Source organism: Lipophrys pholis, assembly GCF_963383615.2.
Source record: "Lipophrys pholis genome assembly, chromosome: 10".
NCBI lineage: Eukaryota > Metazoa > Chordata > Actinopteri > Blenniiformes > Blenniidae > Lipophrys > Lipophrys pholis.
In genome coordinates, this window is record NC_137640.1 from 820,819 (window position 1) to 838,578 (window position 17,760).

At 48.3% G+C, this 17,760-nt stretch overlaps 1 protein-coding gene across 1 annotated transcript in view; it reads right to left on the bottom strand.

Annotated features, from left to right (window-relative positions):
• The window catches only part of LOC308116049 (glypican-1-like), a gene marked incomplete at its 5' end in the record, with an annotated part of 40,379 nt that overhangs the window by 13,627 nt on the left and 8,992 nt on the right, over positions 1 to 17,760 (bottom strand). The window contains 2 exon segments of the mRNA XM_080474015.1: positions 413 to 630; positions 2,811 to 2,969. Of these exon segments, the coding sequence (XP_080330141.1) occupies positions 413 to 630; positions 2,811 to 2,969 (377 nt within the window).

The following is a 17,760-nucleotide window of genomic DNA, read 5'->3' on the forward strand; positions in this document are numbered from 1 at the left end:
AAATGGTTCTCGAAACTTTGAGAACCATTGCTTTAGAGGTTTATTTCACATTATTTTATTAGCTACTCCAATTCCTTGATTCCACTTTACAGATGTTTCCATATACTTTATTAATGGTTTTATTTGTGTGGTGGATTAATTGATCTGGCACTTTGCCTCAGCTTCAGCTTGCTGTTATCATTTCTATAGTTCACATTATATATTTTGGTCAGTTTTAGTAATTCTCTTATTTAATACATTCCTAAGAGACTTTGTAAAGGAGTTCCCCAGTCGTGTCCTGGTTCTACAGTTTCCTTGTAATTCCTGGTTTTCTTGTGTGATGGCTGTGTTCCTGTTGTGTGAAGCTTGTTAATAAAGTTTGACTGATTGAAACCCCTGGACGCCCGCTCCCCACCTCCTGCTGTCCACTCACCTCGGTGGGGGCTGAGGTCTTGAACATTCGCTCCAGGAGTCGAGCCCAGAAGTCGGACAGGTTCTCGTCCAGGTTGAGGGCGGAGCCTCTGTAGTACTGACGGAGGTCGGCGTACAGGTCCCCGTACAGGCGAGTGTTCTGGGAGTACAGCGGGCCGAGGGGAGAGAGCGCCTCCTGCAGGGAGCGCTCCGAACGACCGTGCAGCTCGGTGAAGTAGGCTACGAGCGAGTTGACAAGAAATGACACAACAGAAGAAGAAAATAACATTAAAAAAAAATCTAAATTGAAGCGTCACAAATCCCTTTCTGAACACTTGAGATGAAGAGTTCACTGCAGACTGAAGATGACGTACTTGTTAAAGCCGTCGTCAGCAGAACCCTGGTTTCCTGGTTAAAACTTGATTCTTGGTGTTGAACCTCAGTTGAAAGTGAAAATCTGGAGTTTGAAAGTTTTTCTGTTTGGACTCTTTGTTCAAACCAGAATCGGCCACAAGGGGGCGCCACCCCAGAACGGGAGGTTTAGATTGTCGTCAACTCAGGAGGCTGAAATCATAAACCACCTCTGCTAGATTTAGCTGCTAACTGCTAACCGCTAACAGGACTAGTATAAACGTTGAACCATGTGATTTACAAATGAGCCTGTATTTCATTTTAAACCTCCGGGGGGCGCTGCTCTGCAGCTGGATGTTTGGAGATGCTTTATATCTTTTTTATTTTTAATGTGAGGGAAGGACTGTTATGCTATGCTATCGCTACGCTATCACCATGCTATCACCATGCTATCGCTATGCTATCACATGCTATCACCTAGCTATCACCATGCTATTGCTATGCTGTCACCATGCTATTGCTATGCTATCACTATGCTATCGGCATGCTATCGCTATGCTATCACCATGCTATTGCTATGCTATCGGCATGCTATCGCTATGCTATCACCATGCTATTGCTATGCTATCACTATGCTATCGGCATGCTATCGCTATGCTATCACCATGCTATCGCTATGCTATTCCGACTATATTCAGATGTGGTGCAGGGAACCAGGCAGGTCACAGTCAACAGACAGAAAGTCTAAAACTGGACTCGTCTTCTTCACCGAACCAGGAAGCCGGATTACGTGGAGAAAACCCCTGCAGACGCGGGGATAACATGCAGCCTGTGCACTGCGGTGGCCCCGGATGGCTCCAGGGTCTTAAGACGGTGAGGCGGGGGCGCTGCTCGCCACCACGCCACCGATCATGATGTTAAGTAGAGCTGACGGTCGCCGTCCAGCAGACAAGGCCAGGAGGAGCGGTCGCTCACACTGAAGTCCTGGATCGTCTGTCAACACCTGAGAGGAGCTTCTAGTAGCTGAACGCTGCTCCAGACCTGCGACGGGTCTGTTCTTTGTTTCTCCACTGATCCGTCACTGTGAGGGACGACGCCCTCTTCACATCACCATTCATCAGCTGTTCATTGATATTAATTTCTTTCAGCAGGATAAACTTGATAAAAGTCACAGAATCAATGATTCAATATTTGGTTCTGTTTGGACGGGTTTGTGAGAAGAGCATGACTCCTCTGGTCCACAGTTCCTGTTGCTTTGCTGAAGCGGTTCCGTCTCTCAGCCGGAGCTTCACTGAACTGATTTCAGGGCAAAAGAGGAGGAGAATATGGGAAATACAGGAAAATGATCAAACTGTATTTGACGTCACTAAACCAAACGAGTGACTCCATGATCACTTTTCAAACACGCCGCATGTTCTGGTGACCCTGGTGACAACTCACTTCTTATGTTAGTGAGGCTCAGCATGTAGATTATAACCTACGTCAGGTATAGCTCACAAATCCTTTATTTGACTCATATTTCTTTTTTTCTTGCAGAAAGCACCACTATCAGTCGGCCTGTTGAATTAGTTTCTTCACTACCAGAGGATTATTAATGTTTAATTAGATGTTTTTTCGCCACTTCTGTCTGTTTCCCCGTTGTTTGGAGTGACATCTCCCCCATCCCTCGCTTCCTCTGATGTGCAGTGATCTGCAGGTTCTTCAGTGGGTCAACTGCTCATTAGCTGAACCAGCCACCGCCCCGGGGGACACCCCAGTGTGTGTGTGTGTGTGTGTGTGTGTGTGTGTGTGTGTGTGTGTGTGTGTGTGTGTGTGTGTGTGTGTGTGTGTGTGTGTGTGTGTGTGTGTGTGTGTGGTGTGTGTGTGTGTGTGTGTGTGTGTGTGTGTGTCAAGGAGACCCCTGACTGGGTGCTATAATGAGAGCAGCGTCAGCCAGACACAATGAAACGTGATAAGCTGATTCCCTGCTCTTGGGACACACACACACACACACACACACACACACACACACACACACACACACACACACACACACACACACACACACACACACACACACACACACTCACTGTCGAAGCTCCTGTGGAGGCCATTGAAGACGGCCTGCAGTGACCTGCCGGCCTCTCTGATCAGCCCCTCGGTCTCCTGGGAGCTCAGGCCGGCCAGACTCTCCTCCATGGTGCTGGTGCAGCAGGTGGGGCCTTGAGGACACATCCTCAGATGTCCACCTGTACGGTGGGGAAACACAGGCCATGGTTAATATACTGCTGCAGCTATATGTTCTGACAGCAAGACATCAATCAAACACGGTGTTGGAAAACAAAATCCACTATCTGCTGTAGCAGCAGGAGTTAAAGTCGTCAGCTGCTTTTCTCATGGATCCAGTCTCCTGGAATTCTCTTTAAATCAATTCTGAACATAAATCAAGGAAAAGAATCAAACCTGGAGCTTCATTCTGACCCTGTTTCATCCCACAACTTCCTCTCAGAGAGAACAGGAGAGATTCTGACTGCTAGGATGTTAGGCTGCTGATTGGCTGCAGGAACTGTCATATATATATATATATATATATATTTACTTTTTCATATAGTATTTACAGCTTTTTGGAATAAAACCAAGGCAAACATGTGGAGTTGTCAATATCTAAAGTTTGTTATACTGTCATTTTATTGTTTACGTCACTGCTTTAATGTCGAGCTGCAAAGTTACTTATACTCTCATCAGTTACTTATACTCTCATCAGGTACACTCTCATCAGTTACTTATACTCTCATCAGTTACTTATACTCTCATCAGTTACTTATACTCTCATCAGTTACTTATACTCTCATCAGTCTCAACCTCGCTCAGCGTTTGAATATAATTACCATGTATTACTGCAACGAGAGCCTTGGCAGGGTGAAGACTGAACCACCTAAACATCAGTATATTAATACTCTCAGCAGTACTGAGCTCAAAGCACTGCGATACCTATAATACATACATGATGTATAAATGTCATTCTACTCAAGTTGTGGTCAAAAATCACTTCTTAATGTACAATACAGAAGTCTCTTTGTTTTTTCTAAGTAAAGCGTGTTGGAAACACCATCAGGAGCAGGAAGCATTGAGTTTAGTTGTGGTTCACAACAAAGAAAGGACCAACAGAAAATACACAGAAATAAAAACATTAAAATACAATAGTAATTTTCATGAACATTTAACGATGTGATTAAAAACACCATTTCAATGAAATTGTTCCAAATTTAATAACTACATGAAAACTTACAACATAATCCTAATCTGTACTAATCTGTTTTTCTAATTCAACATCCTAATGATCTTATTGTCACTGTCAGATTGAGACACTTCCTCTCAATTCATGAGTGGAATATTCAGATTATTGACAAACCAAGGCTCTCAATCTGTTCTCAGAGTGACGGTGCAGTGGCCATGGTGCAGCACCCACACTGAGTTCCAATGTGACTGCAGGATGTTTGTGTACTACTGCGCCGCTGAAGCAAAGAATCTGCACTGTTTACACGCTCCCGCAGTAAGTATTTATGGCACTGTAGGATTCCTTCCATATACCCAGGAAAGTACTCTGCACAGTAGATACAGTAAGACGGGAGTCTGGTTTATATATAGAAGCTTGTCTGTCTCACGTCTTCAGTCGAGTTCAGCTGCAAACATCTTCAATCTGGGAGCTTCTGCTGTCATTTGGCTTCGTTATATTATTTTATATAAAATAACAAATACTGCACATGGTCATGGAACTACACATGGACAATATTTCCTTCCGGCACACGTTGTTTTTACACTTTTATTCTCTTCTGCTTATCCAATAGGAATCCAACAACGTCTAAACATAAATATCAATCCCTTTTCCTTTGTGGGACGTTTGTCCTCCATGTCGATGAAAGTGATTTGAACGAACACAGAAAGGGTCTGCTTACATTTCCAAAGAAATAAAGATGAACGCGACCGTACAGAACTGAGGAATGTATATTTCCTGTACACACTGTATATAATTGAAGTGGTACTTGTAGGATGATTTGAGAGAGAGAGAGAGAGAGGGGGGGGGGGAGAGTGTAAGAGAGTGAGAGAGTGAGAGAGAGAGAGAGAGAGAGAGTCTGGGAAGGTTAAGGGTGAGTAAATGCCCCACAGCAGTGCGCATCGCTGCTCGCCTCGGTTTTTTTTTACAGGTCCTGTGTGTGTGTGTGTGTGTGTGTGTGTGTGTGTGTGTGTGTGTGTGTGTGTGTGTGTGTGTGTGTGTGTGTGTGTGTGTCTGTGTGTGTGTGTGTGTTTAGGCGGGTTGTGGGGCAGAATTTGTCCACTATGGTAAGTGGAGCAGAAGAGGAGACGCCTTTATCTTTACTGCTCCATGAATCTTTCATTGGAACTGTGTGTGTGTGTGTGTGTGTGTGTGTGTGTGTGTGTGTGTGTGTGTGTGTGTGTGTGTGATGAGAGTGAGTGAGAGATGAACAGGAGCAGCAGCATTTTAGGAAATAAAAGCCTCTGTACCATCCTAGTGGTATTCTCACAGCTTTACTATCAGTATGTTTTGTACTTGGAGTTTCGTTTGTCTGGGAGTTGAACCCTCACACAGACGTTAACCCCACAGATCAGCCAGGACACTCATCTAATGATCCATGTCTTCAGCAGGTCTGAGACGAGACGCTGCGACCGCCTGGAGGAAAACAACCTTCTCCTCATCACACCTGTTTTTTCTCCCAGCATGCATCTCACTGTGTGACCCAGAGGAGTGCTCTACACTAAAATCACACCCTCTCACTTCAGCTGTGAATTTTCACGACTGCCACAGATCCATCGATCAGTGTTGGAGGCGGCGCTCGGTAACAGGAAGCGTGCAGGATTACGGTCAGTTACTCATTTTATCTCCTTACTCAGGAAAATCTTCAATTAAAGACATGAAACAAGACTGATGCAGTCCAGACTTTCTTTTCTTTTCTTTTTTTGATCGATGATCCAAACATGATTTAGAGGAACTACGACCCCGTCCACACTGGCCAAAATCATCTTTGTTCCCCCCGTCGGTCTTTTATACTCTGCCCACACGGCACCATGAAAACTACTCAAAACGATGTAGTACATCTGCCAGGCCGATAGGTGGCGCTGCAACTCTGCCACAAAAATACACCAAACAGAGAAGAAGATGGTGGAGCATGAAAAAAATCACCATGCTATTGCTATGCTATCACCATGCTATTGCTATGCTATCACCATGCTATTGCTATGCTATCACTATGCTACCACTATGCTATCACCATGCTATTGCTATGCTATCACCATGCTACCACTATGCTATGCTATCACCATGCTACCACCATGCTATCACTATGCTATGCTATCACCATGCTACCACTATGCTATCACTATGCTATCACCATGCTACCACTATGCTATCACTATGCTATCACCATGCTACCACTATGCTATCACCATGCTATTGCTATGCTATCACCATGCTACCACTATGCTATCACTATGCTATCACCATGCTACCACTTGCTATCACCATGCTATTGCTATGCTATCACCATGCTATTGCAATGCTATCACCATGCTACCACTATGCTATGCTATCACCATGCTACCACTATGCTATCACTATGCTATCACCATGCTACCACTTGCTATCACCATGCTATTGCTATGCTATCACCATGCTATTGCAATGCTATCGCCATGCTATCACTATGCTATGCTATCACCATGACTGACAGTTCCTGCAGCCAATCAGCAGCCTAACATCCTAGCAGTCAGAATCTCTCCTGTTCTCTCTGAGAGGAAGTTGTGGGATGAAACAGGGTCAGAATGAAGCTCCAGGTTTGATTCTTTTCCTTGATAAATGTTAAGAATTGATTTAAAAACAGTTTAAGGGAGACTGGATATGTGACGACTCCTTTATAGAGATATCATGAATAAATACATTATGTGTTTTGTTGTTTGATAATTTGCTCAATCAAACAGGCCGAACATGGAAGTGCAGGAATAGTGAGACCCTACAAGGACGAACAGCAAACGTCAATACAGGTCATGAATGGAGGCGAGGCTTCTGGTCCAGTTTCATGTGAAGAAATAATAGCAACAACAAAAAAATAATAATAATAATAATAATATATATATATATATATATATATATATATATATATATATATGTATATATATACTGTATATATCAGCAGCTCCTGCAGCGCCACCTGCAGGTAGTCCGCCATGTTGTTGTTGTTAAATGACACCTCCATTTAATGTCACCATGGTTACTGTCCAATTGTCCACACCATGTTTTAGAGCCTCAGCTTTGACGTGTGGAAGGACGAGACGCACATGACGTGAAAACGATGATGTCATGGCCCCGCCTCTTGACCTGTAACCCCGCCTCCCTCTTGTGACATCATTAACAACACCAACATGGCGGACTACCTGCTGCAGGAGCTGCTGATGCTTTAATAAAGACACATGATGGATTTGACCATTTCTACGTTTTACGCTCAGTTTTTGGTGTATTTCTGTGGCGGCGTTACAGCGCCCCCTATAGACCTGGCAGATGTACTACATTGTTTAGAGCAGTCTTTATGGTGTCACATGGATGGAGCATTTTTAAGAATGACGGGAAGAAAAAAGATGGTTCTGTTGTGTGGACAGGGACTCAGAAACTAACTGCTGCTTCTCTTTCCTGGTGGATCGTGGCAGAAAGACGGAGCGTCGGGAGAAAAACTCAAAACAAGTGCAAGAAGACGGAGGACATGGAAACGCCACACAGGACGGACCCAGCCCAGAATCAAACATTTGCTATTCAGTAATCTTGTTTTCAGTCGCGTTAGTCTTCCAGACAACTTTGTCCCAGTTTGGGTGGAATCCATCAGGAGTGGATCCCGGGAAGCCAAACGACAACGTGAACACTGAAACCTAACTGATGTACTCTCTCCACTGTGACTCTACATCCCGCTGCTAGGAATGGGTTGAATAATTCTAAACAGTTTTTCAGTGGGGGAAGCTTGTTGTTTAAAATGAGATCGTCACGTTTTGGGTTTGATTTTCATTCTTGACAAATGAAACTTTGCTGGCTGTCGTTTCCTCCAAGCATTAGATTCAGTTGGAGCCTGAGGTCTGACATCAGGCCCACTGACCACATCCATCTGTCAGAGGTTCTTTCATTTAATGCCGGAGATTCTCTGGAGATAATTCTTCAATAGGCTTTAATGTAGTTTTGGATTTGCACAAAAATCGCAGCCAGCTAATAAAACACATTTTCATTTTCTTTTTCTGTCTGTGAGTCTCCGAGGGGCAATTCTGATAATCACACCACAGAGTGGCTGCAAGTGTGTGTGGCCATTTACCAGAATATCATTAGAGCCCACCTCAACCCGCTCATTCGCTCGTGTTGCTGAACAGGAAAAAGAAAAAGAAGAAGCTGACAGCGATTTGAAGCCTGAGACTGGGACACTATCTGAGAGCAGTCAAGGCTTTGATTTTTGCAAAATTCCTCAAACAGGATAAAAAGTTCCTCCACCAGAATCCACACGGGAAAAATACAAATATTTATGAGCCAGTTTTAGTTGTTGAAGTCCATCTCTAATACGTTTCTGTAGGGAATTCCTCATCACACTCCTAAAAACACGTATTTCCATCATTTACATTCTGCAGAACATCCTCGGTTTGTTGACATCTCAGCATCATGGAAACTCATGAACCGAGGAAAGATCTTGTTTGTACACTGGATCTCGACTCGCACTGGAAAACCGATCATTTAAAAGCTCATATTACACTAAATCCACTTCCTGAAGGTTCTCCAGCAGTACTACTCGTCCCCATACCTGGACTGACGTCCCAGAAGTGAAGACAGTCTGTCCTCTCTGTCCCTGGCTTGTTTCAGGTTTTAAAAAGTGTGTTGCTCCAACCAGCCAATCAGAATCAAACCCTATATAGTGTCATCGGGGGTTTAGCCAATCACAATCAAGGTAGGCCCTCCCTTTGACTCCTCCCACAATTAGGCAGCTCTGCTCTGGCACATGGCACCACCAGAGGAAGTACTTCCTCCTCTTCCCAAGATGGGCATGTGTGGGCGGAGCCAGTCCAGCTCACACAGACACAGCAGATTCTGAATGTAGCTCCTATAATCCAATATTCAAATGAGGAAAATCAAGGAGGAGCTAGAAACTTAGAATACTGAAGGTTTCTGGACGATATGACTCTTTTCAGACTTTCCTCCAGGATTCAAGACTCTTTCTTTGAGAACGTCTGGAGGTTTTTCTCCCTCAATCGGTCAAATGTTGATGTTCTGGCTGGAGCTGCTGCCATCTTTGATATCCCACAATCCCTTGGGGCAGGTTTCCCGAGATGGCGTCAGTCAGGAAACATCAACAGTTTGATGGTTTGTCTGGAAAGGATTGAGGAACCTGCAGGTTGGAATGAGAGGAGATGATCTGGTTTGGTTGGTCCTCCTGACAGAGTCTCTCCTGTATGGAAGGACAGGTTCTAGATTACTTCTGGGAGAGGAACTTTAAAACCTTACCATCGATCTTACATTAGTGTCTCAGATGCTTCAGGTATCTCCTCTGTGAATGCTTCAGTTAATGCTGGCGTTTGGTTGGTTTACTTTAGCGTCCCTGATGAAATGGACCGTTTGACGCAAAGACTTGTGCCTCACTGCATTCCTGAGCTGCAGGGTCATGGAGGCAGCTGGCGTCCTGCTATCAAGCCTTCATTTATTAGGAGAGACACAAGCATACCTGGTGGTGACACACTAACAAGTGTTCAGACAGCAAGCTTGCAAAATGTCCTCACTAACCCTTTAAAAACACGGCGAGTGCAGGTTATCGTTTAGGAAACACTGAGACACTTCAAGCATCCATCTGCACAGGGGAAGAGAGCCAGATGATGATCCAGCCGAGCCTTAAACTGAACAGTTGTTAGGTAAACATGGAAGAACAGCAGAGACAATTGTTCTATAAAGTGATCTACGTCCAATAAAATCAGCTTCGATACGTGGCTTTGTTTTGTTCTCATGTTGTTACTCATGGTCCACTCTATATTTAGTTTTCATTTAGTGCACCTTATTAATGTGGTAATGAATGATAAGACCCAACGTGCACCATATACACTTACTTTCCTTTTAAGTACAAATAATCTTATTTTTCCTTTCACAGCCTGGGAAGCCTCATAAGTAGCGACAGTGGTGCCCATAAGGACACCAAGGCCCACCTTCAGGAAGCCAGAGGTGCTTTCAGTCCACTCTGTAACATCTGGAGTAACAATCCAGCTCGAAAGCTGAGGTGGGGCGTTACAGCAGCGAGGTCACGGCCGCTCTCTCGTCTCTGGAGACAAACCGAGGAGAAGAGCAGGGCTGAGATGTGGAACGTCTCGCGGCTCAACGAGCTGACCGACGATGGTTTGGTCACGTCCTCAAGAAGCCCAACGAGAGGATACTACAACTGCAGCTTTTAAATATTTTGGTAATCAAGTATTCTATTGAGTAATCAGGTAATCACATAAAACATACTTTTGCTTATTTAAAGCTCAATTATAAAAAATAGTCCAGAAGGTGAGACAGATCAGATACACTAGAACTATCCGTCTCCTTTTTAAGAAGAATTGACATTTATTGCAGGAAGTTTATGCAAAGTAGTCGAGAGTTTCAGTCAAGATTTCAAATAAAAAGAAAGAAAATTGCTTCCCACTTACGTTTTCTCAGTATAAATAAACTCTTCCTTTAAATTGTTCAGCTTCACACTCAGAATCAGCTGAAATGCTGGAAATGGACCTGGAACTGGAGTTCTGCTCGCTGAGGACCGGCAGGAAAACATCAAATTAACTTTACTTGCTTTGTTGCTCATTCTCACACTAAAAAGAGTCCGTGTGAAACGTGATAGAATGAACCGAGGCGTGGAGGCAGAGGAAAGTCCTCCAGCAGCCCCAGAGGAAGCAGACCAAACGGACTGTGATGAACCTACAGGAAGAGAGCAGGTTGTTTTACTGACGGGATCAAACAGCTGCAGATAGCAGGGTTAGGGTTAACCAGGGTTAGGGTTAACCAGGGTTAGGGTTAACCAGGCTTACGACTGAAACCTTGACCGTCCTGGAACTGAACACAGAACCGACCGATTGCAGCCGGACTTCACCAACGATTCTCCCACGATCCGACCTTTCCTCTCAGACAGATGACGATCATTCAGCCTTCAGAGCCAAGACCAGAGATATCCCAACTTTGGACGACTCTATCTGCCAGAGCCGTCTCTCTAGAGTCGCAGCCTGTTTCCACGTTACCAGAGCATCAGCTGTTTATACTGGGAGAGAACGTCACAATCACACTCTCATTCAATCCACCTGGCCTTTTAGAGGCACAAAGTGGTGATGCCCTCCTGCCCCCACACAAAAGTTGTATTTAATGCTACAATTTCAAAACTTTATATTTTGATATCTTGTTTCCTATTGGACAAAACCCTAAACCAGTACGAGCGCTTCATCTCAGCGTGGCCACAGAGAGACTATGAATCCTGCGCGGCATCGAAGATTTCTAATGTCCCAGATAAAAATAATTATGAAAAAACATGATCAGTAAATGTCTGAAAGGAAATGTTATCCCAAACAAACACATTTCCTGTACAATAGTACACGGTTACTGAGAGCTGCAGAGCGCTCGGGTCTGCAAAGCAGTGATGAAATAACCTGCTGGTTTCATAGAGCAGCTGTCGGGGGAAAGAGGCACGAACTCAACGCACCCCACTGCTTTAACACGGCGTTTACACTGATCAGCTCCTCGCACTGAGGAAGAGTCAGGCCAGTATGAAGAGCCTGAGACACTGAGGAAGAGTCAGGAGAGTATGAAGAGCCTGAGACACTGAGGAAGAGTCAGGAGAGTATGAAGAGCCTGAGACACTGAGGAAGAGTCAGGCCAGTATGAAGAGCCTGAGACACTGAGGAAGAGTCAGGAGAGTATGAAGAGCCTGAGACACTGAGGAAGAGTCAGGCGAGTATGAAGAGCCTGAGACACTGAGGAAGAGTCAGGAGAGTATGAAGAGCATGAGACACTGAGGAAGAGTCAGGAGAGTATGAAGAGCCTGAGACACTGAGGAAGAGTCAGGAGAGTATGAAGGGCCTGAGACACTGAGGAAGAGTCAGGAGAGTATGAAGAGCCTGAGACACTGAGGAAGAGTCAGGAGAGTATGAAGAGCATGAGACACTGAGGAAGAGTCAGGAGAGTATGAAGAGCCTGAGACACTGAGGAAGAGTCAGGAGAGTATGAAGAGCCTGAGACACTGAGGAAGAGTCAGGAGAGTATGAAGAGCCTGAGACACTGAGGAAGAGTCAGGAGAGTATGAAGAGCATGAGACACTGAGGAAGAGTCAGGAGAGTATGAAGGGCCTGAGACACTGAGGAAGAGTCAGGAGAGTATGAAGGGCCTGAGACACTGAGGAAGAGTCAGGAGAGTATGAAGAGCCTGAGACACTGAGGAAGAGTCAGGAGAGTATGAAGGGCCTGAGACACTGAGGAAGAGTCAGGAGAGTATGAAGGGCCTGAGACACTGAGGAAGAGTCAGGAGAGTATGAAGGGCCTGAGACACTGAGGAAGAGTCAGGAGAGTATGAAGGGCCTGAGACACTGAGGAAGAGTCAGGAGAGTATGAAGAGCCTGAGACACTGAGGAAGAGTCAGGAGAGTATGAAGAGCCTGAGACACTATGGAGGGAGGACGTGTCTCTTCCTGTGTGTCAACAGTTTTACCTTCACATCCACAGCCAAGGTTTGAGGTTTAAACTCTAATTCATCACCACTGACAAATGATGTTTAACGAGGATTTTTCAATACAACTTCAGGTTTCATAGTGGATTTATCCAAGTATCCAAGTATGTCTTATGAGGTGTACTTCTATTACTTGTATTCCGAATACAGTGAATTCATCCCTTTCCCTGATAACCTCATCAGCCAAGGTCAAGCTTCAAGACGTTTCTCTGATTTTAAAGTCCGATCAGGACGAGTCCAGTTGAAGGTTTGAGATCAGAACTCTTCACTATACAAGTACAACTAATTATAGGCAAGAGCAAATACCAGGGTTTTACTGAGTGTTAGTACTTTACAACATCATCTGCAAAGAGCAGAGATGTCACCCTCCTGCCCCCCACATGATGCCCTCCTGCCCCTCACATAATGCCCTCCTAACTCTGCCCACGATAGCCTCCTGCCCCCACCACCAGATGCCCTCCTGCCCCCACCACATGATGCCCTCCTGCCCCCACCACCAGATGTCCTCCTGCCCCACCACCAGATGTCCTCCCGCCCCCCACACACAATGCCTTCCCGCCCCCCACACATGATGCCCTCCTGCCCCCACACATGATGCCCTCCTGCCCCACCACCAGATGTCCTCCCGCCCCCCACGCACAATGCCTTCCCGCCCCCCACACATGATGCCCTCCTGTCCCCACACATGATGCCCTCCTGCCCCCACACACGATGCCCTCCCGCCCCCCACACATGATGCCCTCCCGCCCCCCACACATGATGCCCTCCCGCCCCCACACATGATGTCCTCCCGCCCCCACACATGATGCCCTCCTGCCCCAACACACGATGCCCTCCTGCCCCCACACATGATGCCCTCCCGCCCCCCACACATGATGCCCTCCTGCCCCCACACATGATGCCCTCCTGCCCCCACCACATGATGCCCTCCTGCCCCCACCACCAGATGTCCTCCTGCCCCCACACATGATGCCCTCCTGCCCCCACCACATGATGTCCTCCTGCCCCCACACATGATGCCCTCCCACCCCCCACACATGATGCCCTCCTGCCCCCACCACATGATGCCCTCCTGCCCCCACCACCAGATGTCCTCCTGCCCCCACACATGATGTCCTCCTGCCCCCACACATGATGCCCTCCTGCCCCCCACACATGATGCCCTCCTGCCCCCACCACATGATGTCCTCCCGCCCCCACACATGATGCCCTCCTGCCCCCACACATGATGCCCTCCTGCCCCCACACATGATGTCCTCCCACCCCCCACACATGATGCCCTCCTGCCCCCACCACATGATGCCCTCCTGCCCCCACCACCAGATGTCCTCCTGCTCCCACACATGATGCCCTCCTGCCCCCACCACATGATGCCCTCCTGCCCCCACCACATGATGTCCTCCTGCCCCCACACATGATGCCCTCCTGCCCCCACCACATGATGCCCTCCTGCCCCCACCACCAGATGTCCTCCTGCCCCCACACATGATGCCCTCCCGTCCCCCCACTTGAGCCCCACCCAGTGACGTTGTCAACCCTGAGGACGGAGGTGAGGCCGGCCCCCCCAGCCCCTCCCAGAGCAGCAGAGCAGCTTCTCAGCAGGTGAGACGGACCCGGCTGCTCTGTGGAGACGTCTGATGTCGTATTTCTGGAGAGAACTTCTTGTAGAGGTTGGCACCGGGCCACGCAGAGATCATTTTCCCACAGCCATCCTGAAGCTGGGTTCGGCATTCATAAACTGCCCCACCCCATTCTGCTGGAGGGCATTTTGCACATAATCATTTGTGAGTCCGTTTAATTTGAAAGTCGTTTTTTGGGTTTTGCCTGCAGATGAATACCAGCCGACGCCGGCTGCAGAGGAGACCACATCAAGACAACAGCGCTCAGCCATTCATTTCCTTTTCCCATCAGCAGCGTCTGGCTCTCACTCCTCTCCGGGTCGCACCCTCCCCAGTCTCTTTACTTCACAGTTGTTTTCTCCCAGCATACCTTGTGGCGGCGCTGACATACCTGAGCCCGTCTCGACAAGCGAGTCAGACCTCCACACAGGTGCCAAGCAGGTAAACGGAGAACATGAGCAGACTGACAGGACATGAAACCCCCTGACTGTATCTCAGGTGACATTCTGCAGACAAGCAGCTGGAATCCACAGCTTCACACCAGCCAGAGTCGCAGCTCATTCCAGAGCAGACAAACCTGGAAGAAACCAAACTTTTATTCTCGCTTGGTAACAACCAATACAGCAGTGATGTTTGTAACATCTGACAGCAGCTGTCTGTTTCCCTCAGTCGGAGGATTTTAATCCATAAAGCTCATTGATACTGTCCTTTGTTTTGGCAGCAGGCTGCTGACCTGTGTGTTCAAACAGGAACAGTGATTGGTCTCTTGTGGGGCGGCAGCACCTCACTGGCATGAAGCTCAGAAAACACAGCAAGCAGATTTCACTAGTTTATTATAGACGAGATGATTCTGCTGAGGAGTTTAGTTCATCTGACGGAAGGAAATGATGGAGGGATGGAGGGATGGAGGGAGGGAGGGAGGGAGGGAGGGATGGGTGGGTGGAGGGAGGGAGGGAGGGATGGAGGGAGGGATGGGTGGATGGAGGGAGGGAGGGAGGGAGGGAGGGAGTGAGGGAGGGAGGGAGGGAGGGAGGGAGGGATGGGTGGAGGGAGGGAGGGAGGGAGGGAGGGAGGGAGGGATGGAGGGATGATCGATAGATGATAATTGATTATTTCCTGTAAATAAGAGTGCCGTTCTTATAAAACCTGCGATGTCCATTAAAACGAAGCGCCGGGACAGAAGCTGGAGTTTGTGATGAGAGCGAGGATCAATAATCAATATGACATCAGTTTGTGAAGTGAAGCAGCAAGACGGGACCCAAATCAGGAGGAGCAGTAATCCTGCTTTGTCCCTCAACAACAGAGTGAAGGTACTGCTTGATTCATACATTCACCACCTGATGAGACCTCACCCCTCTCACCCTGCTCTCCTCTCACCCTGCTCTCCTCTCACCCTCTCACCCTGCTCTCTCCTCTCACCCTGCTCTCCTCTCTCACCCTCTCACCCTGCTCTCCTCTCACCCTGCTCTCCCCCTCACCCTCTCACCCTGCTCTCCTCTCACCCTGCTCTCCTCTCACCCTGCTCTCCTCTCTCACCCTCTCACCCTGCTCACTCCTCTCACCCTGCTCTCCTCTCACCCTGCTCTCCCCTCACCCTCTCACCCTGCTCTCCTCACACCCTGCTCTCCTCTCACCCCTCTCACCCTGCTCTCCTCTCACCCTGCTCTCCTCTCACCCTCTCACCCTGCTCTCCTCTCACCCTGCTCTCCTCTCACCCTCTCACCCTGCTCTCCTCTCTCACCCTGCTCTCCTCTCACTCTCTCACCCTGCTCTCCTCTCTCACCCTGCTCTCCTCTCTCACCCTCTCACCCTGCTCTCCTCTCACCCTGCTCTCCTCTCACTCTCTCACCCTGCTCTCCTCTCTCACCCTCTCACCTGCTCTCTTCACTCACCCTGCTCTCCTCTCTCACCCTCTCACCCTGCTCTCTTCACTCACCCTGCTCTCCTCTCACCTCTCACCCTGCTCTCCTCTCTCACCTTGCTCTCATCTCACCCTGCTCTCCTCTCACCCTCTCATCCTGCTCTCCTCTCACCCTGCTCTCCTCTCACACCCTGCTCTCCTCTCACTCTCTCACCCTGCTCTCCTCTCTCGCCCTGCTCTCCTCACTCACCCTGCTCTCCTCTCACCCTCTCACCCTGCTCTCTCCTCTCACCCTGCTCTCCTCTCTCACCCTCTCACCCTGCTCTCCTCTCACCCTGCTCTCCTCTCACCCTGCTCTCCCTCCCCTCTCACCCTGCTCTCCTCTCACCCTGCTCTCCTCTCACCCTGCTCTCCTCTCTCACCCTCTCACCCCTGCTCTCCTCTCACCTGCTCTCCTCTCACCCTGCTCTCCCCCTCACCCTCTCACCCTGCTCTCCTCTCACCCTGCTCTCTCTCACCCTCTCACCCTGCTCTCCTCTCACCCTGCTCTCCTCTCACCCTCTCACCCTGCTCTCCTCTCACCCTGCTCTCCTCTCACCCTGCTCTCCTCTCACCCTGCTCTCCTCTCACCCTCTCACCCTGCTCTCCTCTCTCACCCTGCTCTCCTCTCACTCTCTCACCCTGCTCTCCTCCTCCTCCACCCTGCTCTCCTCTCTCACCCTCTCACCCTGCTCTCCTCTCACCCCTGCTCTCCTCTCACTCCTCTCACCCTGCTCTCCTCTCTCACCCTCTCACCCTGCTCTCTTCACTCACCCTGCTCTCCTCTCTCACCCTCTCACCCTGCTCTCTTCACTCACCCTGCTCTCCTCTCACCCTCTCACCCTGCTCTCCTCTCTCACCTTGCTCTCATCTCACCCTGCTCTCCTCTCACCCTCTCATCCTGCTCTCCTCTCACCCTGCTCTCCTCTCACACCCTGCTCTCCTCTCACTCTCTCACCCTGCTCTCCTCTCTCGCCCTGCTCTCCTCACTCACCCTGCTCTCCTCTCATCCTCTCACCCTGCTCTCCTCTCACCCTCTCACCCTGCTCTCCTCTCTCACCCTGCTCTCCTATCTCACCCTCAGAAATCTCTTCATCCTTCCATCTGATCCTCCCTTCATCTTAATGCTTCTCCTCAACTCAGGTTCACTTTCACCTCTATCCCTTCATTTTCTGTAAGAGTCACTGCATCATTCTTCACCCCCCCCCCCCCCCGCTGAGATGAAAGTGTGTCAGAGGAAGTGACTTTGCTCTGTGTTGCCGTGGTAACAGTCTCTCTCTTTGTAACTGATATGACCTCTGACCATGGAAGCGTGTGTGTGTTTATAACACATGTGGCTTAAAAAACTAAGTTACAGAAAAACAAGGGATTAGTTACACAGAACAAATAAAACGTGACGTCAGTGTTACGGGAGCTTGAGTTTTAACACTGGCCTGGCTCCGCCCCCCCACGCCACATCAAAGCGGCTCGCTGGCGAGCAGTAAAAGTTTGAATTTACTTCAGTCAGACGTTTATTCCGCTTCCCTTTCTTAATGAGAGTCTTACAATAACCCTGTCACTTACTGAGGCAAACTACTGCTGCCCAAATGAGGGGCTGCTGGTGTGTGTGTGTGTGTGTGTGTGTGTGTGTGTGTGTGTGTGTGTGTGTGTGTGTGTGTGTGTGTGTGTGTGTGTGTGTGTGTGTGTGTTTCCATCTCACACCCTCCTCGCTGTTTAAGGGGCACCTGTATCTGATTTAATGTCCCACATGGCCTTCCT